The following is a 22,415-nucleotide window of genomic DNA, read 5'->3' on the forward strand; positions in this document are numbered from 1 at the left end:
TAACAACTAATTAACACACCAACTACCTAAGCAGAACAGACAGTGGACCTTGTGTTCACAAACATGAAAGTCATGGCCCTCAACTCCGCCCCCATCCTTTCCCTTGGACTGCTCATAAGGCCATTCTCTTCTACTGGCCTTTTCCCTCCTCCCAGGAAATTAACCACCTCCTGCCCGTAGTAACTGGAATCCTCCTCTAATCTATGTGATGTTTTAATGAATAATCCCAAGGACTTAAAACAGGACATTTCAACAGCTGCTGCTATTTAACTAGATTTCAAATTCCCTTGACAGAATAATCCCCTTAAACACCAGATAGATTCTTTGAAAAACACCCTTGGCTCCTTGGTATTCAAAGGCACTCAATGTCAGCAAGAGACACTAAGTTGTTGGAATTCAAGTGGAGATCCTCTTACTTGTTATCAGACAAACAAACTTACAAAGCAGCATTCAATCCCTACCACCATTTGATCAGGTCAATTGAACGTACCCATTTTTCCCAGTTAAATGCTTATACAGCCAATAGTCTTATGAAACTTTGTCATTAAAAACTTTCTCCATTCCTCTGCTAGCATGAATACCATTCCCGCTTCGCAGGAAGTTTGTTCCTCCTTGTTGAATTTCTGTCTACAAGAAATTAAAAAATTCAAACTCCTTTACACTCCGTTTTTCAAATAACACCCAAAAGATTTTCGATGTTAGATCCTCCGTCCCGAATGGTGCATCACTGACTGACTTTAAACCATCATTCAGGATGAAGCCACCAAAATCCTTTCTACGATCAAGTGTGGCTCACCTCAACCTCTGTACCCAGATTGTTCTCCTTAGGGTTGTTGAAACCATTATCTTGGCCCTTACTTCGCTTCGCAGCAACTCAGCGGAGGTTACTACTTGCTGGTAACAAGCACTAATCATCCTGCTCCTGAAAAATCCCAGAGCAAACTCTGACCAACTACTGAACCATTTCCCTCCTGTCTTTACCCACCAAGCGGACAGAAAAGTGGTTAACAGTAAACTTATTGACTACACAGAATCTAAAGCTATGTTGGACTTTTCTCAACCTAGGTTTCGAAACATACAGGGTACCAAAACAGCCTGAATCACAGTTTGATAACTTCTGAATGATACTAAATGAGGGCAGTTTCAAGACATTGATCCTTTTGGACCTATGCGTCGTTCGACACAGTCCATCACTCAACTCTTTTTCAAATCCACCGAGTCTGAAAACGTAGAGAATAGTATCAACCTATGTCTAACAGGACGCAAACTGTCTCTTTACTGCCTTTCTGCTCTTCTACTGAAGCGATTACCCTAGGATCCCTCAGGTCTCCATGCTCAGCTTTACTCAGTTTAATTTGTACGTAGCACCCATCGACGACTTGATCAGAATCCACGGCTTTGACATTTAATCATTCACTGACCGAAAACAAATGATGTTGTCTGTCGCCAACAACTTTGAGTCCAACTTCTATCATGCAGGCTATTGATTGCTAACTAACTGTTAGAAGCTCAAATGAAACAAAACCGAGGTACTTTTGTTAGGCAAACTTACTCACATCTAGTCATCCAGTTGGTGGCAAGCAGAATTTGATCAAGCCCAGATTGCCACCATGTTTGCGAGGAATCTTTGCGAACTTCAGGACCATAACCTCCCTATGGCCAATCACGTGATTAGAGCCTCTGCATCTTACTTTCAATTTTAAGGTCCCTTCATAATGCTTTCATTTGGCTCCTCCTTTCTACCTGAAAAACTAGGACCATGCATTGAAAAGGAGTAGTTTCTTACCTGTAACTCCAGTTCTGTAGTAGGGGTATCTCTGTTATAGTCATAATCTATGAATAATCCCCGCCCATGTGCGGGGACCCCGGAGCAATCAAAAATATCTCTTAAGCTGTCCCGCATTTGCAAACCTGCAAAGACACTTAAGAGACAGACAAAATAATACAGCCTAATCACCACAAGGCTGCACTGGCCAGCACTTCCTCTGAAGTGAACACAAAAGCCAAAATAAAGTTGAAATGTCATTTTTATTCACATTTGACATGTTCCTTTATTATCACACACTCCCTTCACCAAAATCCCTTTAAACAATAGAGAGGAAGGGGTGGACAGACAAGCCCTATAGGCTGTCATTATGTGTCTGCTAAAGGGATACCGTGCCTTTAAGAAACTCTCCAGAGACCCCCGGTATCCCAGGATGCACAGCCAACACAAGTTACTTTCAGTTCTTTTTGAAGGTGTATAACAACAGGCCTGATACCGTCCGGTTACTCCACCGGGGAGGAGGGAGGGTCGCTTATGACTATAACAGAGATACCCCTACTACAGAACTGGAGTTACAGGTAAGAAACTACTCCTTCTGTAGTAGGGGATCTCTGTGTATAGTCATAATCTATGAATAGAATGGCAAGCCCATCCCAACCAACAAGAAGCGGTGGAGTAAGACCAACCACCAACAAATCACTGTGCAAACAAATTCCTTAGCGAAGCCTGTCCAACCTGCGCATCTGCCCTAGCATCAGAGTCCAGGCAGTAATGCTTTGTAAACGTATGGACTGACTTCCAGGTGGCAGCCTTACAAATGTCAGCAATGGGAACATTCCTAAGCAAAGCGGTGGTAGCCGCCTTTCCTCTAGTCGAATGTGCTGTAGGCTTACCCCCTAATGTTTTATTAGCTTTTTGGTAACAAAGCTGAATACAGGAAACAATCCATCTGGAAATGGACTGCTTTGAGGTAGCTAAACCAGTTCTTACCGAACCATAATTAACAAACAGTTGATCCGACCTGCGGATATCTTTTGTCTTATCCAGGTAGAATTTCAACACCCTACGCACATCAAGTGAATGCAGAGACCTCTCCGCCGGAGAGGAAGGATGCTGAAAAAACGTAGGCAAAGTTATCATCTGATTCACATGGAAATCTGATATCACCTTAGGCAAAAATTTAGGATGGGTACGCATCACTACTTTAGAAGCATGGAAAACAGTATACGGCTCTTGGCAACACAGAGCCTGAATCTCACTCACCCTCCTGGCCGATGTAATGGCTACAAGGAAGGCCGCCTTCCAAGACAAATGCTGCAGCGAAGCCTTATGAATAGGTTCAAAAGGCTCCCTCATCAATCTAGATAACACCACATTCAATTCCCAAGGTGGAGAAGGCCTTCTAACAGGGGGAAACACCTTACGCAAACCCTCCAAAAAATCCTTAATCACAGGGATTTGAAAAAATGAGGTTTGAGAAGGGCCCTTCCTATACGCAGTCAGAGCTGCGAGATGAACCTTAATAGATTGGAAATTAAGCCCAGACTGAGCTAACTGCAGCAGATAAGGCAAAATAACGTCTTCTTTACAGGATGTAGGGTCAAAGTCCTTCGCCTTGCACCATAAGCAGAATCTCTTCCACTTATAGGCGTAGGAGGTCCTCGTAGACGGTCTCTTAGCCTCTTTTAAGATCTCCATACAGTCCTGAGGCAGGTTCAAGTGTCCATACTGCACTAGCTCAGGAGCCATGCTGCCAAACTCAATGACGAGAGATTGGGGTGAACCATCTGCCCTCCGAATTTCGTGAGGAGGTCCGGCCGGCACGGCAGGCGCCGGTGCGGCAGAACAGACCGGTGAAGAAGGTCGGTGAACCACCATTGTCTCGGCCACTCCGGAGCAATCAGGATCATTCTGGCTCTGGATTGCGACAGCTTGATCAGCACCGCCGGAATCAGGGGAATGGGTGGAAAGGCGTAGAGAAAGCTGTTGGACCAGCTGATCCATAGTGCATTCCCCAGCGTCCCTGGTTGGTAGTACCTGGACGCGAAGTCGCGGCATTTGCTGTTTTCTGCCGTGGCGAACAGATCTATATCCGGAGTGCCCCATTCTGCGAAGACGTCTCTTAGCACGTCGTCGTTTAGCACCCACTCGTGGTTCTCTTGAACGAGTCTGCTGAGCGCGTCTGCTTGGGCATTCTGCACTCCCGGCAGGTGGGTCGCCGTGATCGTCAGATTCCTGGCCACCAGCCAGTTCCAGATCGCCTGTGCCTCCCGAGACAGGGTGCGTGACCGGGAGCCCCCCTGCTTGTTGAGGTAATACATGGTCGTAGTATTGTCCGTCTGAACCAGCAGGGAGGACGTCCTGAAGGAGGGATGGAACGCCTTCAAGGCCAAGTGTACTGCTCTGAGTTCCAAAAAGTTGATATGGTAGGTCGTCTCCATCTGCGACCATATCCCCTGAATCTGAAGAGGGCCCGAATGCGCTCCCCAGCCCTGGAGAGACGCATCGGTCACTATGGTCTGGGCCGGAATGTCCTTGTGAAAAGGGGTCCCCTTGCAGACATTCTCTGGGGAACACCACCATTTCAGAGACTGCCGAGCGTGCTGAGACAACTGGATCTTGTCCTCCCAACGCCCCCTCCTCTGGTCCCATTGATCCTCCAGACATTCCTGCAGGGGCCTCATATGCAGACGTGCATTGGGGGTGAGGAAGATGCAAGAAGCCATCGACCCCAGTAATGAAGACACCGTCCTCACCGTAGGAGAGCGGGCTGAGATGAGATGCAGAGCCTTCCCACGGATCGATAAGCGTCTCTCCTCCGAAGGACACACGCTTGCGGTCAAGGTATTGACTGAAGCCCCCAAGTACTGGAGACACTGCACAGGGATCGGCACTGACTTCGTCATGTTGATGTGCAGCCCCAGACGGTGAAGCAAAGCCGCCGTCCTGTTGAAATGGCACTGGGCTTCCTGATAAGTGGACGCTTTGATCAACCAGTCGTCCAGGTAAGGGTACACAAACACCTTGGTCTTCCGCAGGTGTGCCGCGACCACTGCCATGCACTTGGAGAACGTCCGTGGCGCAGACTTCAGGCCAAACGGGAGTACGGAATACTGGTAATGGTTGTTGCCTACCAGAAACCTCAGGAATTTGCGATGCTTCGGTGCGATCGGCACATGAAAGTAAGCGTCCTGCAGATCTATGGCGCACAGCCAGTCTCCTCGATGCAACTGAGGGTAAATCTGATGCAGGGACAACATACGGAACTTTTCTCGGCGGATCCACCTGTTTGCTTGACGCAGATCCAGAATAGGCCTGAACTCGTTCTTGTCTTTTTTTCTTACGAGAAAGAACCGTGAGTAGAGACCTTTTCCTTTTTGCCTCAAAGGAACAGCTTCTATCGCCTTCTTTTTTAATAGAACGTCCGCCTCCCGCTGGAGCTCCCGCACCATGTAAAGGGAGCGCACTGGTGGAATCTGTGGAGGCGAACTGGTGAAACGAAGACAGTAGCCATTGCAAACAATATTCAGCACCCACTTGTCCTGTGTTATTGTCCTCCACTCTGCCAGGTAGTGTTGAATACTTCCCCCCCACCGGAGCGGGTAACGGATGAGGGGGAAGTAACTTTTCAGGGCTTCGACCCGGACGGGCCTTTGTTCCCCGCCGAGGACTGATGCTGGCCTCTGCCCCTCTGGCGCTTCTGAAAGGGCTGCCTCTGGTACTGCTGCTGTTGCTGGGGCTGTTGCTGGGGGCCCGACTGACGCCCTTGGCCCCTCTGCTTGGTGTAGCGCCTGCCCGAGGAACGGAAGGACCTCCTCTGCTCCTTAGGCCGCTCCAGCCCCACCGCCTTCAGAGTCTCCGCCTCAGCCTTCATGCGGGCCATCTCGTCATCCGCATGCGACCCGAATAACGTCGTGCCAGAGAATGGTAGATTGGCGATCTTCTGCTGCGCTTCCGGCTTGAGCGGAGTCAGCCGCAGCCAGGAATGCCTCCTCATATGTATGCCGTGGCAGTACCCATGGGCTGCCAACAACGACACGTCCCCCGCCGCACTGATGATCTGATTAGAGACCATCATGCCCTCGCTCAGCACCTCTTGAAAATCCTCCCTCTTGTCTCTGGGCAGGGAGGCCGCGAACTGTTGCAGGGAGTCCCAAAGAGACCTGTCATAGCGCCCCAACAGAGCGGAGGCGCTAGCGGCCTTCATTGCAGTAGCCGACGTGGAGCACATCCTCCTCCCCAAGGAGTCCATTTTGCGACTCTCCTTATCCGGGGGAGCCGTGGAGGAAGGCGTCGTAGAGTGTTGCTTACGAGCCGCCGCCACGATAACAGAATCCGGTGGGGGGTCCACTCTGAGGAACGCCGGATCCGAGTCAGGGGCCCTGTACTTCTTTGACAGTCTCGAGGGCGCCGGCTTCACCACAGCCGGCGTTAAGAACACTTCCATCGCAGGTTCCTCCAGTCCTGGGACCAGCGGGAGGAGGGGGCGCGACAGATGTACTTTATGCAAAGTCTCAAAAATCACAGACGTAGTGGGAATAGGGGTAGTCACTGATATCCCCAACTTCGCAGCCCCTCTCAGTAACACCTCCTGGAACGTGGCAATGTCATCCACTGGAGAGACGCGGGAAGGAGGCGTCTCTGACAGCGAGGGCGAATACTTGCCAGCCCCCGGAGAGTACGTGCCCCTCGACCCTCTGGAACGGGACCGATACCTCCGTCGACCATGTCCAGAGCGAGTGGAGGATCTGCGCCTACTCCGTGATCGCCTGCGAGGGCGAGAGCGAGATCTCTGCCGGTGAGGGACCCTCGGGGGAGGAGGCGGTGGCTGCGGTGGTGAGGCAGGCAGCTGAGGCACGGGCAGAGGCAGCGGAGGAGGTGGAGGAGGAGGAAGAGGAGGCGGAGGAAGAGGAGGAGGCTGAGGAGGAGGAGGCAGTGCAGGCACCGGTGGAGGCGCCGGTGGAAGGTCAGGCACCGGAGGCAAAGGAGGCCGCTGGGTACGCAGCGGGGTCAGATGGTCTGAAGCCCCATCACTTCTAGCCGGAGAGCCCCCATCATCATTGTCCGGGCTCGCGGCCACTCTCCTCTTCTTGGCGGGCCTGTCCCGCGGGGAAGCCACCGAAGGCGAACGTCCGCGCCTCCCCGATCCTCGACTGGAGATCGTAATCACCGAGGACGTATTCCCCGATGTCTGGGACGTCGAACTGTACCTTGACCTCGAACGGCGTCTCTTCGCCCTCGACGACGAGTGCCGCCCCGCAGTCGATCGTCCTCTCGACGTCGAACCAAGTCTCCTCGACGTCGACCTATGCCTCCTCGAAGTCGAGCCCCGCCTTGATCGCCGTCGCCGGGGTGTCTGCCTCGACGTCGACTGTCTCCTCGACGCCGACTTCTGGCGTCTCGACGTCGACCGCCGGTGCCTCGGCGTCGACTGCTGCGATCTTGACGTCGATCGCTGGTATCTCGACGTCGATCGTTGATGTCTCGACGTCGATCGTTGGTATCTCGACGCCGATCGTTGGTGTCTCGACGTCGATCGTTGGTGTCTCGACGTCGATCGTTGGTGTCTCGACGTCGACCTGCGTCTCGGCGTCGACCGCCTCCGCTTCGACGGCGGGCGCCGGGATCTCGGCGTCGACTCCGTCAGCGTCGAGCCGTGGGTAGACGGCGGCGAGTGCAGTCCATGGGGCTCGGTACGACGTCGATGTGTTGTCGACGTCGACCGTGACACCTGCGACGGCGACCCGGTCCCGGGTCTCGCCGGCCCCTCCCTCGACGTCGAACGCCGAGGCTGCCGCGACCCAGAGCCCTGGATCGACGGCGAACATACCGGTGCCTTCTCTCTCGCCGTCGACGTCGTCGCCTTCGACGTCGAACGCGACCTACCAGCCGGTAGGTGTCGTTTCTGCCCCTTTTTCTGCCCGGAGGTCCCTCCAGGGGCTGAAGCATGGGCGAAGGAGGGGGAATGGGACCCTCCATGCCCTGAAGTCTCACCGGTCCTCTGCTTCTCCTGTCCCTGAAGGCGAGTCTTCTCCCGGTCCCTCAGGGTCCTTTTCGAAAAGGTGCTGCAGATGTCACAGGCAGCTGGGACATGTGAGGGCGACAAGCAGAGGATACACACCTCATGTGGGTCCGTCTTAGCCTTCTTCCTCCCACACTCAGGGCATTTATCGAATAAAGCCATGCTGAGAGTGGGCCAAAACTGCTCCAGATTGCAGGCAGTAGTAGACAAAGGCTTTAGACGTCGAATGAAACCACTTTTAATCCAAAAAATCCGATTTTAATCAATTAAACCACCCAAAAGGGTAGAGCTCAAGCTCCAGGGTCCTGCTAGCAGGAGCCGGAAAAAAGAACTGAAAGTAACTTGTGTTGGCTGTGCATCCTGGGATACCGGGGGTCTCTGGAGAGTTTCTTAAAGGCACGGTATCCCTTTAGCAGACACATAATGACAGCCTATAGGGCTTGTCTGTCCACCCCTTCCTCTCTATTGTTTAAAGGGATTTTGGTGAAGGGAGTGTGTGATAATAAAGGAACATGTCAAATGTGAATAAAAATGACATTTCAACTTTATTTTGGCTTTTGTGTTCACTTCAGAGGAAGTGCTGGCCAGTGCAGCCTTGTGGTGATTAGGCTGTATTATTTTGTCTGTCTCTTAAGTGTCTTTGCAGGTTTGCAAATGCGGGACAGCTTAAGAGATATTTTTGATTGCTCCGGGGTCCCCGCACATGGGCGGGGATTATTCATAGATTATGACTATACACAGAGATCCCCTACAACAGAACTTCACAGTTGGACTACTGGAATACCCTCTATTTCGGCATTACAGATACTTTACTGCACCAGCTCCAAGCAATTCAAAATTCAGCTGCACATCTTATTCCAATTCATCCTTTATGCTTTCACATCTCCCAAAATCTGAAGAATCGACAATGGCTCCCAATCGAGCAACATACTAGGTTCAACGTCCTAGGCTTTGGCCACAAAGCAATTCATACCAACGTTTCTACCTTGCGTAACAAAATCTATAGCACTAGGACGCAATTTTGAGGGCAGCAGCCATTCTTATTAATAAAATTGTTCAAACACACAAATAATATACAACATTATATGCAAGATTAAGACAGGGTAGTGAAAGGCAACACAGGGGGTGTCAAGAGAGGAGAATATTCACTTTGGCAATTTGCAGGAGCGCCACATCTGCTTTTATGGCATTAGACTAACTCCATGTAGGTGGCCTTCTCCCATGCACTTGTGGAGACGTTAACATATGCTTCTGGGTGCAAATTAGACAAATAAAAACATATGTAAACACTGCAACAACTTTTTGTTTAAGCTATTTTTTTAAGGAAGGGGGAGGGTCACTGCAGCTCCACTGGCAGGATTTACATGGTGCAGTGGGGCTGCTTGCATCTACACCTACTGCAAAGACATCCTATCCACGGATAAAGTTTGGTAGATGGAGTGTGTGCCAGTGTGCCAAATGAATGCAAGAGCAAAGAAATGGAGCTGTAGTTTTTCCCGACGATTAAATATCTTTAAGTAACCCAGTCCCTGGAGAGCGTGTGAATCCACAGCGACATTACACTGGGAAATGAAGGTAAAAATAAATAAATAAATAAAGATCCGTCGTCAAATGAACGCAGGAGGTAATAACATTAATCAAAGTTCATTTGTTGCTTCTCAGGATGTGGCATTCACGCAATAAGCTATTAATATGGCAAAGCTGGTTGTAGGTACTAAGCTGTAGTTTCATTTGTATAATGCTCAAATCCCCCGACAGGGCTCTCATCCACATTTTCAACTGGGCTTAAATGATGAACACTGGTCGTGTGGCCGAAACGGAAAGGGTTTAAGTGTTGCATGCGATACCCAGAGGTGGTCGTGTTGCTGCACCCTGGCATGTGGTGGAGCTTAAAGATGTTAGGGACACATTCTGGAAGATGCATCTCACACCCCCACCGAATATATAGTGGAGTAAGCTGTGGAACGTTTCCAGAATGGAAAAGTTGACAGCAATAATTCACAAGACTTTTTTAAAAAAAAAATGGAGAAGGCATGGGCTCTTTTCATCATCTAGTTGAATGAAAAATGACCCTGTGCATGAGGCGACAGCCTGGTTTGTTTCTGACAACATAAAGCTGTTAGCCCCTTCAGTGCCCGCCCCTTTCCCCGCCCTGTGCCGGCCGTTGCATTAGCGGGCGGGGTTTATGACGAGCTGGTCTCGTCATGGGCACAGCGCAACCGCGGCCCATGACGAGACCAGCTCGTCATGGGCATTGAAGAGGTTAAGATTGACAAGAATGTTGACGTAATTAATGTACTCTGAATTTTCATTGCCAGGTTGTAATCAGTCCAAGTGTGCCTAGCCGCTGGCAATTCATTTTCTCCCTCCCTCTTCCCCCCCACCCCTTTTTTTTCCTCTCTCATCGGTTACATGAGTGCTTTTCGGACAATGTTTTATTGACCAATGTTCAAAAACAAACAAAAGAAAAATTTAATAAAAACTATTTAAACAAAAAACGATTGACAAGAATGTCCCTCACCCATTTTTCTTGACATCACTAGAGGAGGCATATTCCCACTCCCTTTGATGGTGTAGATGTCTTGTAGGGACAGCGTTAAAGATTGCCTTGTACGCCTAGTGTATGATCATGCTATTAAATGGTCCCTCCTATTACAAAAGTATATATTTCGACCAGGATATTTCGCTGTACTGAAAAATAAAAAAATAAAAGTAGTTTCCACTTTTTTTTTATATTAGGGGTAGAACCCTAAGTGTGCAAAACAGTGCTATTGATGTTTTAGAAATACGAAAAGAGGGAACTAGAAGACCAAAGCTCCTAACTGGAAGCAGACGTTCGATCTAAAGTGTGTTCAGCTGTCTGTTTAACCAAACAACCAGCCTCCACACTTTAAACTCAAACAATATTGACCAACAACTTGACAACGCATCTTTGGCAAACATGCCAGTTAGTTCTTTTAGCACACTTCCTTCAGCAAACCGAAAAACCAACACTACCGAGGTCACGCAAATACCAAGAGCAATCCCATAGTTGGCTAGCCGAAATAAATCTGAGAAAACGCTTCGTGGCTGTAAGAGGCATTGAAAACAGGATGAGGGGAAACAAGCAACTCTAGGAACAAGACAGGTGGTAGAAAGCGCATAAATAATGGTTGACAAAGGTTGTCTCGCCTTTCTTTTATGTTCAGACGGGAAGAATGTGAACAAAAGATTTAAAAAGGCAACAACTGCTTCAAGACCACCGTGAAACGCTGCCGTCTTTAACCCTGAAGTGTGGACCTTGCATTGTCTGCATTTAATGAAGAATGCACAGGAGATTGATAAAATGGCCCCCAGGGGAATGTGTCGAGGCCCACCGCGGCCCGAAGGAATAACCACTATGCGGCTGCTGCTTGGAATTCACGAAACGTAGTTTACTGACAGCCAACTCCCACAGCAAGCACAAATACGACTTCCGACCTGTTTTCGATGGACAGAAGTAATTCGGGGTTTCCGTTCAGTGGACGGCGCACTGCGTAGGACAGCGTGTGGTGATTTGTTCTCGGCGGGTCCTGGGTCCACTTTGAAACAAACTGACGTTAAGCTTAAGGTGCATGCAAAGCCCGCGGGGCGCGCTTCACGGAGCAGCTATGTGTGTGCTACCTGCAACGGTTACGTAGCCAAGACTGATTAGCAATTCCACCTCCGTAGTCATAGGGTCGCTTACAAACTTTATCACGACCATGACTAACAATTAATTTTAAGGCACCTCAAGTCTAAATTATGACAACCCTCTAGAAACTGACCGCAAAAAAAAATAAAAAAAATTTGTAGCCCTTTCATTAGAAGGAAAACGGCAAAAAGTTTCTTGGAACAACCGATCTCCAACTAAAAGACAACTGGTTCACGCTCAGATCGACCGGTCACCCATGCACGAACAAACATAAAGCCTCCTGGTATAGAGACAGATGTTTGTGTTCGAGAATATAAACTGTTGAAACCCGTGTGAGCGAATACAATAAAGTGAAAAGAATATTTAAATAAAAAACGTTCAACGGAACTTCAAGCTACTCTGCACAGTGTGCAAAACGCTACTTTTTTTTTTTTTTAATAACTGGGATTTCCGGTGAATTGTTCAGCCAAATTCTTCAGAGAAGATGACAAAAAGTGATAGGTTTCACAGAGAAACCAAATGAATTGGGTATTTTTTTTTAAATGGGATCCTACAATGTTATAAATGTATGAAGATCATACGTCACACCTGCTCCCTCCTTTAAATCTCGCCATCCTGCCACTTTGAAGTTAATTACCCGAATGTTCTAGGGCATAAAAGGGAAAATGCAAAAGTACACATTTCTCCAATCTCAGACCAAGCAAACATATTACAGGTACAGATATAAGTGCTAGATTCACAGATCGTAAAGGCTTAGGCCCCAGAAAGCCAATACAGCTACTGTAGCTTCATAAATAAATACAACACCTCCCATGAGATATGGCATAACCAACGCTGAAGCAAATGCAGCACCAAGGAAGACAATGGCACAACATCAGTAACATGCGTTGCTAAACCTGCAAAACTAATTGTGCACACAAATATTAGACCGAAAAACGTAGGAAATACACACTGTGCCAGAAAGTAAACTATTAAATAGTGTTTCTGTACACACACGCCAGCCTATCATTTTCTGAAAACAGTTTTTTTTAGTAAACATCATTTGACTTTTAGCAAATATTTGCTCTAATATACGAGTGTATATGAATAAAGTTTTTTTTTTTTTTTAAAAAGAGTTCCACGTCGGCAAATACTGCCTCCCATTCCATGTCCTGCGGTCCGTCAGCTCTCTCTCCTAAATACCAAAGGTGGAGACTGCAGTTTTGACAACCTTCTTAATACTGAATAGAACTTGTATAAAAGGACTGCATGTCTGGCTGTCAGACTAACTTTCGAGTTATTGATCCACAGGGAGATGGAAAATATCTAAAGAATACCATAGTCACAGGAGTACTAATTCCGAGGGAGCTGCAGAGAAAGAGTGTGTGGGACATGTGGAAACAAAGTGTGAAGGGCAAGGCACCAGTCACCGTGGCTCCTAAGTACAATTAGCTCAAGTGCTGCAATCAATTTGGTCTGGGGTTTGCATTGTGAAGGCAAGTTTACAGTAGTCAATATCTTCACATAGCATAGACTAAAGTCACAGGATAATACAAGACTTCAAAATTAAATGAAAGTCATTCATGGTGTAGAAGTATGCAATGTCGATTATGCTCTAAGTAGCTCTCAAATGTTATGAAACAAATTGTATACAGAGTGTCGCTGCTTCTAATGGTGGTAAAATGGTAACTGGCTAAAGCTTTCTTAGAAGCGGTTTCTAACTGTGGGATAAACGTAAAAACACCATAGGGGACAGTGGCAATGCCAACAGGGATGGCTTATGAATGCAGTCAAGCCAGACGTAAAAATCCATGTACATGAATGATTGCCTCCTCCTATCTGTGCAGCTGCCAGAGAAAAACACAATAAGTTATCCAGTTATTATACACTTTAATCACATTACAATGGCGTGTGTGACCCATACAGTTCATGCTCAGGCAGATGGATAAATAAACAAAATTATCACAGCAGTGTGGAGGGCGAGTACTTTATTGTGAAAGCACACAGCTTCTAACCAATCAAAACGTGCTAACATGTGGGCGGAGCCAAAGCCCCTTTTCTGGTGGTTCTCACATAATTGTATGGCGACAGCTGTGCTGTCAAGCCAGACCACAAAAAACACTTCGGTTAGGAGTTCTTCTTAAAATAATTACAGACTGAGCACGAGAAATCTTCAACTGCATTAACTGGGACAACAAGCATTTTCCATACATTTAATCCAATGAAGGCAGATTTAAAAAACAGGGCAAATAGAGTGAGTTTGCTTGTATAAAGCACAGTGCTAAGCTTTCGGGAGAAGTAAATAAATGGTGCTCTTAGTACATACACAATTGAGTGCTTTAAATGCCGGTTACCTCCAGACCCCTATAGACCAATAGTTCAAGCTCTATCTACTCAATGCCCACCAACTTGCTTCAAAATGCTTGGGCAGATCAGAACACACTTCAAAAGACAATGGCAATAAAAGTGACTGCCACGAATGCTTTCGTGGCACTTAAGTTGATCTCTACGCCAAGGACACAGCTTTGTTTTTAATAGAAAGGCGAATGTCCACGAGGAATCATTAATACACAATCCTCACAAAAAAAGGTGTCAGAGAAAACATTCAATTGTGGCTTCCATCAAGATTGCTCCCTTAAGTCAAACACCACTTAGAGGAGCAAGTGTTTGATTTCTCAGTCTCTAAATTGAGGGAGCATGTAACACATTTTTCAAAAACGTGGTTTTCGCAATAATGATAAATTGCAGTGGTATTGGATCAATGAAAGCCATTTTGACACTTCACCCTCCAAATGAAGTTGCCACTCATGTTTTCTTACAGTTGTAAGCCACAATGCTGGAGTTTCTTACGAATGAATTAGAACTGCTATCCTGCAAGTATCTATTGCCCTGTTGACTATTTCAGAATTGCAATGATGCCAAGTCCAGGGTCTTTACAACAACTAAAGGGATCTCCAAACTATCTACACTGTGTACTGGTGGAGATGGCACAGCAGCAATGTGTTCAAACAACCAGATCACTTAAAAACCCAGATTTTCCAATAGAAAAGATGTACATTTCTAATCGAAGACGAACTAAGCAAGTCAAAAAATCAAAGTGTGTAGATCAGCAGCAGCTTACACCTATAAAAAGAAACACAATTTACTTTTGCAAACCTATACGCAAGACAGAGAATTTTAACATCAGTCCTCGACGGTTAAACATGCATACACTGGTGAGCTCCAGAAACCTTAAATATCAGGCATATTTAACATCTCCTTTAACAAAAAGTGTTGGCACAAGTGTCCTATGCTCAGCCAAGTTAACACCTCTGCTGGAGTTTAGACCTGGTTGGCACAGTTATGAAGAGGCCACTGGAACTGGTCTGCTTTGTGGCACCAGAAAGAAAAACGTAATATTCAATGCTTGTGCCTACTTCTCATTCAAGAAAGACGTACAGTATTAAAACCCCTTTTAGGCTGCAAAGGCATACTCCCAGCTACGCTGCGTTTCTTTCAACAATCCTTCCCCTCAATTATTCACCAAAGTTGAACTCAATCCATTTACTGAAAACAAATGAAACTCATTACTGTGCCTGAGGATTTTTACATGTCAATCTGTTCTATAAACGTAATTGTGTTTTGTATCTATAGCTATTTTGGTTGTTGCATCATTGTGAACTTAATTGGGAGTTGATATTTGTAATGATTTTTATTAATCATGCAATAAAAATTAAACACAATAGAAGACTGCAGCCTGAGTAAATTCAAGAACTTGCCATTCCGGTGCAACTACTCGGAAGCCTGTTCAGTATTTAATTACATATTTAATGGAAGACGGGCTAAACAATTAATAGTGCTTATTCACTTTGCCTTTATTACATCGAACACCCATTACTTCGTTCACGTAATTCTGTCCCTTCCTGTCCTCACACACTACACTTTCTGATGTTCGGGTTTAGATAGTAAACACCAGGCCAGCTAAGGGACTGGAGAAAGCAACATTTACCTCCACCAATAAAGCAACACGTAATACCAGTGAGCCTAAAGGCCCATGGTCAGTGGAGGTTCTCTCACGATCCACAATTCTTCAACTGGCGCCCGGGAGCATGGACAAGGATTTAGTTCAGCACAGCACACACATCCCATCGCCTAACACGTTGACAATCGGGGTCTAACAATTCAGGCTGCTCTCTGGGCATGCTGATGTGGGGCACATGACGTTAATTCAATACCTACAGAACACACCCAGACAAAAACTGTCCGTTTTATCTATAGGTGAAAGCTAGAGAAATGTCATCACTGACCAGGAAAGTGGGAGAGGTCGCAGGCATCCATTAAACGAGCAACACAGCGTAAATTGGTTTCTTATCATTTAGGGTGGGTACAGTTTAACTAGAGACTACATCAATCTTAAGAACCAAACTGCAATGACACGTTATTGTGGCACACCACACCTCCCCCTTTTATATATCTAAAAAAAACTTAAAACTACGGTGTAATAAACACAAGTCATCTGTTGACTAATTTCCATTATATACTTACACAGTGAAATACAACATGTTTACTTCGGTAACATTAACATGCTGATAGGGAACCCTATGAGAAGACGTTCCTCACAGACCTAGCCTTGCTATTCTCTTGGTTTGACCACAGGACGGCCTACTCTACTTTTATAGCTAGAATGAACCAGTTCGTTATTGGAGCTGAGGATTCTCCCTTCCCAGGTGTTCCTGGTGAATGGGATGATCCTGAATGTTAGACTGATCACATTCATCCTCGTATGACCATCAGTCATACTGTCTCGTGGTACCTTCCATATTGTTTTGCTGAGGCATAGCATTCGCATCTTTATGCTTATATACCGAGATGGCAGAGAAATACCATACCCTACCATCGCTTAACGCTTCATTGCAGTAAATGTTATTCACAGTAAGGGGTTGAGAAAACCTGCTTTGGTTCTTCCCTATGTGCCCACTTTTCACTCTTAACAAATCTACGTTTGGTTGCTCTGCCCTGCTGTTATGTTTCAATTCGTAATATTTCTTACACACTCTGTGCTTTCTCCAAGTTTCCTGTAATCACCTCAGGTCACCAATTCACTCTTCTGCCTGCTTCCTGCCAATCCACGTTATCTTTGGACATGGGAGTTCTGCCTCTCGTGAGATCAAAGTGACTAAGAGTAGTGCTACCACATAGTGATTTTGTACGCCCATACAGTTTTATGTAATTCACTTCTCCAAGCTAGGCTTTTGTTGCTGGCTAATTGGAAGATTACCTTGATAACACGATTGAACCGTTCAACTGCCCCATTCCCGGCTGGATGATACACAGGCGTGGTCTTGTGCACAACACCATTTCTTTGTAAGTATCCCTTAAAACTGTTCGACATAAATTGAGTACTCAAGATACTCTTGAGCAACACTTAGATGACGAAACCACATACGCCTACCGGTGGCACAATTTTTGAAACGTATTGTACAGAAAGATCTACTGATCCCCTTTCTGCTTCCCTCTATCTGATCTTACTTTTTATCTTTACCCTTACCCAGCAGTGCTCTGGTCTCAAAGGGTATCTTTTGGCCCGGTCTACTTTTTTGAGGCTTCCATACCAACCCTCTTTATTTAAATCCCCGATTGTAAATAGATTTCTAAAGGGGCATTTACATATGTTTCCTCCTGCTCCTTACATCATGCCTCCATGGGACCTTAATCTGATCCTTACCTTCCTCATGCGTACTTCGTTTGAACCTTTACACAACTGTTCCCTTCGGCTGCTCCGGTGGCAATCGCATCTGCCAGTAGATCTGCATCCTGATATCCACCCCTTACCACTCCCATCACAACTCTATTTGGTGTGATTCCTGACTTAGGTAAGGGAAAGTAAGCATATCTGCCCATGAATTAAAGTGCTTTGCCTTGGCTACTTTCTACAGCAAGGTATCTCTTTGCTGAATTCTCAAAGCTACTGTGACTGTTGCCTCTGCTGAGGGATTTCTATTTGTCCAAATCACTTTATCAAACTTTCAAAACAGGTTTTAATCAGAACACTCATGCGATTGCTCACATGTCTATTCGAGAACTGCTATCAATTCAGGCACCTGAAGAGGCCAAAGAGGGGCATTGAAAAACAGTAAACTGCCATAAGAGATTTGGGGAGCAATAAACTTTGCATGCTTACCGGCAGATCCACACTGACATCCGTTCCATCTAGCAGGGAGACTCTACATGTAATTATGGATTTGGCGTCTCCGGCAGCAGGAATGTGTGTGGCAGCCCTCTGTGCCTCTCGCAGTCGTTCTTTTTCGGCATGTTTCCGCATGGACCGGCGCCCCAGTGTACGACGGAAAAACCTCAACATCTTAACTAGATTAAAGAAAACACATGTTAGACTTTCATTTATGATCACAGAGTACTACAAGTCTGAACTCTACAAAAATATAAAAATACACCACTTTTTCCCCACTGATGCACCAATGTTACAACTGCAAATTAACCAATAGGGTCAGTAGGTATTATGCTTTTGCTTGGCAAAGAGCTGACTTAGAGGCCCATTCAAATTTGTGATGACAAGTAGACAGACAGATAGATAGATGTTATAATCCTTCCACTTCTGCCAGTCTGCACAGTGCTCCAAATCGAGGGTGTTTCGATGAAAACGATACCAGCCCGATCGTTTAATATATTTATCACCACTCCTGCTCCGTTTTTAGGTCTCACCTGACCCAGCTCTTGCGCTGGTCTGGCAAGACTAAGTAAGGGCTTCAAAAAATGCTACCACCGGCCACAGCTTGCAGTGCATGTGCGCGGGCTTGAGCAGAGGTGCCATATGGCGCGATTACTGCTGCGCGCGCACCACTTGCGCACATGCACTGCAAGCTGCGGCCGGCGGTAGCATTTTTCCCCTAACTTCCTTGTTCTTTTAGAAATATAACACTGCTCATAAGAAACATTTCTTTTAAGGGCAGAGGGCGAAATGACAAGAAGGAAAACCCCTCACCTCCCTCCCAAGTCTCTTACTAGTGAAAGCTGAAAGTGCGTTGCATTGAAGCAATGTTTTCCTGATTTTTCATGTGCAGCTTTTCTGAGGCATTGAGATGCCCTGCATTTCATGACCTTTGGAAATGTGCAGACATTCTATTTTTTCTTCTGCAGAGTGCCCCTAAGCCCACCCCCAGACAGATAACCAATAGTCTTAATTCAATATCACCCCGGACCCAATCTAATAATAATAATAAAAATGCACTCTAGACATTACCAATTCCTCATACACAGACCCACTCATCTTAAACTATCCCAAAATATATGTCGCCCACACAACCATAAAGACCACCAAAAACATCCTTTTGATACAGACTTCAGTTTCACTGGCAAGGTATGTAGTCCAGTGTCAAAATTTATAACTGCGTTCGAAAAAAAAAGTCTAATCCTGAATTTCTCTTCAAGCAATTTGTGATCCTGACGAAACGAGTTGACCTCCCAGTTGACCAGCCAGTTTTTCCTGAAACCATCGACAAACAAGCCAATTGAGTCACAGTTCACAAACAAAGAAGTGACACACAAAGTCTCCCACGCTGACAGGTGGCACGCATACACCTCTGGCAGAACGGACCGATGTAACACATCCATGAAGGCTCACAGTAGACACCCACCTGCCTCAGGACCATGCAGCCTCACAATTAACATTGTTACAATCCCGATCCTCCCCACCAGTATCTGATACTCTCTGTCAAGTCTCTTGCACAGCTGCGTCTTGGAGCTCTTGTCAAAGCACAGATTATTAGAAGTGACGGGGTGGGGGGTGCACCCATTTGCAGCAGCTGGTACCTCAGGCCCCTCTGGGGTTAAGTCGTGTGCTGAAATGCTTAGTTGCTGACAGCGCTCAATTCAAGTTTAAAAGAGTCAGTGGCACCGATTGTTCCTGTGCCTGGTAACATGATTGCGACGCAGGCGAGGAGAGCGCGATCCAATGCTCATGACGATCAAAGGCCTCGAAAGGTTCTCGGAGTTTGTCGTGATTTCTGATTGGCTGTTCGCCCCAGAGTGCCCACGGCGCCGATATTTATTATTTACGCAATTTAATGTCTACTTGTCCGTCGGACAAACTAGACATTATCTCTTCTTGTTCATCATAAACATCAACATGGTTTCGGCATCGGGCGATATGATTCCCCCACCCCTGTATTGAGTTGGTTAAACGATTCAGAAATGGAGGCAGGAGAAATGATAGACCAGATACAAGATTTCTCTGAAGGCGAGCTCCTTTGTCTTGTAAACAAACTTTCTTACCAGTTTTTAGCCCAATGGGAGATGAATACAGGGGAAAATGGTCCAAACGATGTTAGAGCCATTAATCGGCAGTGCCAAGTAGGGTCCATCGCTGTAGGCAGGGTTAATACCGCCATAGCAATAATACTGCGGCACCGTGACTAACTTTTTGTCTCTCCCTGGTAAGACCTATGAGGGAAGCCGCACCCCAGTTTATCCCCGGGGGAGGGAACACAAACAATGATGATCCTAACAGCTCCGAGGCTAGAGCCCAATTCATGTACAATTGGATATATACCCCCTGGATGTAATAACCCTATTCTTCCACTCCTTAGAAGAGGGGATGGAATACAGGATACAAGTTTATCGATTTGTGATTGATTTGAAAGAAACAAGATAGTAGTCCCTCAATATCCTGTTTCTCAGGAAAAGTTAATACTCGTGTGATATTCTGGCATGCCTGTTTAAAGCCCTATTTCACAACAACTGAATGTTAGTATAAGGGTCTCCAACATTTTCTGTAACAAAAGTTACTAGTGATGATAGTGTCCACCCCATCCAAGAGTGTCAGCAGTGATCACATTGGTGCATTAGCCAGAGTTTTCAGCAGTAATGAAAAAAAGGCTTCGACAACTTGAACTGAAATATTACATGGGTACTAGATACAAACATAAGCTGCAATACTCCCTTGCGCCAATATATAATTATGAGTAATAAATATCTACAACTGAAATAATAGATGCAAGTACATTTTCAAAATGTCAACTATTTTTCTGTAGACATAAGTTTATGAGTTGTGAAAAATACTAAAGAAATGTCTCGAATGCATGAGTTTTATTTTTAAAATACAGGTTGGACTGCACACAGGGGAGCTACTCACAGGTACCTGGTGATCTACTGGTAGCTCATGAGCCACTCATTGGAGACATAGCAATGCAGCAGAAGGTTGCAAACAGACTACAGTGAAATTATTGCATCCGTTAACCTCCTTGGACAAAGTATCACTTTTTCAATTAGAGTATTGTAAAAAGAAGGTTACCTATTTAGGTCTCCTTCTGTCGAAGGGGGGGTAAGACGCTACACCAATATAGGATATAATTTGTGAAGAACTTGCAGAAACCACTGACTCGGTCTAATATCTGTGCATTTATTACCATATCTTTCACTAATTGCTAAACCCCTGCTTGCTTTAACATTAAAGCACGTATGCATGCCGCTTCCTTGGACTAAATCAGTGTGACGCTGTCTTTTTGTAATTGAAAAATGCTTTATGTAATGCTCCTGCTTTAGGTAAAACCTGATTATTACAAATTTGTGCATGCAAAAGATGGTTGCAGCTTGGCACGAAACCATGTAGGAAGGAATAGGTCATTCGCATATTTCTCCTCCACATTGGACCCCACTGCGATAAAGCAATCTGAAATGTATATTTAAAGGTCACAATTTGACAGTTATGGTACCACATTTAGTGGATATCTAAAAAAAACTAAAAAAATTCAGACCCAGCACCTGACCAGTGCGATATTAACAGGGTATGAGTTGACACTTTTTGCTCCAAACATCACTCTGAAATGCTGTAACATTTTGAATCCAGCCACTGTACTGCTCCTTTCTGAGTGCCAACAAGATGAGAAGCATGATTGCATATTTATTACTGATAAGGAGACTAAGGGACGGGTAGACCTGACATATACCCCTATATCTGACCCACTAGGGGAACTGTTCGTGGATGGTTCATGTTACAAACTACCTGGTGGCTCTAGTACAGCGGCCTATACAGTTACTCCTTTGAAATCTGTGGTTGCGTTATGTAAAATACAACAAATGTCAGCGCAATCTGTGGAGCTGACAACTTTGACTAGAGCCTGTGAATGAAGTAAAGATTTGACTGTAAATATCAATATATATGCCTTTAGAGTTGCCAACTCATTCGGATGGTGAAGTGGTGTCATTGGAACAATAACTTGCTGCCATCATGCCTGACCCAGATGAACAGATTCTCTTTGAACATCCAGACATTGTACAGCTCTGAAACAAAATGCGGCCAAGGGCCGAAAATAAATATAGACTTTGATTTGAAACTCTCTCTGGAGAGGTAGCAACCCATGCCGGTGGTCAAGACAGCCAACGCCCGGACCGGTACATAAGCTTGCCAGTGAGGCTTTGATGCAAAAGACACTTGGGACTAAAGACTCTCTGATAGCGTAGTGAGGGAATTTTGGGTCAATTGAGATTACATTGCTCTGTTTCTGGCAGATCATTACGCTACTCTTTGTTACCTTGGTAATCAAACAGCAAATACTACAGTAAGAGGAAAAAAGGTTAAGAAACATACAGGTTGAATATAAAAGATCAGTATAGGGAATAGTGTTAAGTGTTCTTCTGAAATAGGTATTTGTATATAGATTAGGTTGAAATGGGTAGAGTTGTCGATCTGTCATTAAGGCCCTTTGGGAAGGCGTTTTATGACCTATTACGAGGAATAAAAGTACTTGCCCAGAATGCCCCCGCTAAGAGCTGACAGTTTTGGATTATAAGGAGAAAAATAGGGATACTTGTAGGTTTTCTATGGTTAGTATTGGGATTTTTGGGTCCTTTTTGGAGGCTTGAAACATATTACCCTGTTCATAGCCTAGTGCCCCCTACTCCTACCGCATCTGAACATTATCACTTCACCTTGTCCTCTCTTAAGGATTTACACTGCCAAATATAGAAGCACAATACATTTGTTCAATATTTACATAAAACAC

General features: G+C 45.7%; 1 protein-coding gene across 2 annotated transcripts in view; it reads right to left on the reverse strand.

Moving 5' to 3' along the window:
- EPB41L5 (erythrocyte membrane protein band 4.1 like 5) overlaps positions 1–22,415 on the reverse strand; it is an 851,839-nt gene that overhangs the window by 753,093 nt on the left and 76,331 nt on the right. For both annotated transcript variants that reach the window (XM_085645978.1, XM_085645979.1), the window contains exon 2: positions 17,579–17,763. In XM_085645978.1, coding sequence (XP_085502104.1) covers positions 17,579–17,758 — 180 coding nt within the window. In that variant the 5' untranslated portion in view covers positions 17,759–17,763. The remainder of the gene's footprint in view (positions 1–17,578; positions 17,764–22,415) is intronic.

Source organism: Triturus cristatus, chromosome 3_1, assembly GCF_964204655.1.
Source record: "Triturus cristatus chromosome 3_1, aTriCri1.1, whole genome shotgun sequence".
In the NCBI taxonomy this organism is placed as follows: domain Eukaryota; kingdom Metazoa; phylum Chordata; class Amphibia; order Caudata; family Salamandridae; genus Triturus; species Triturus cristatus.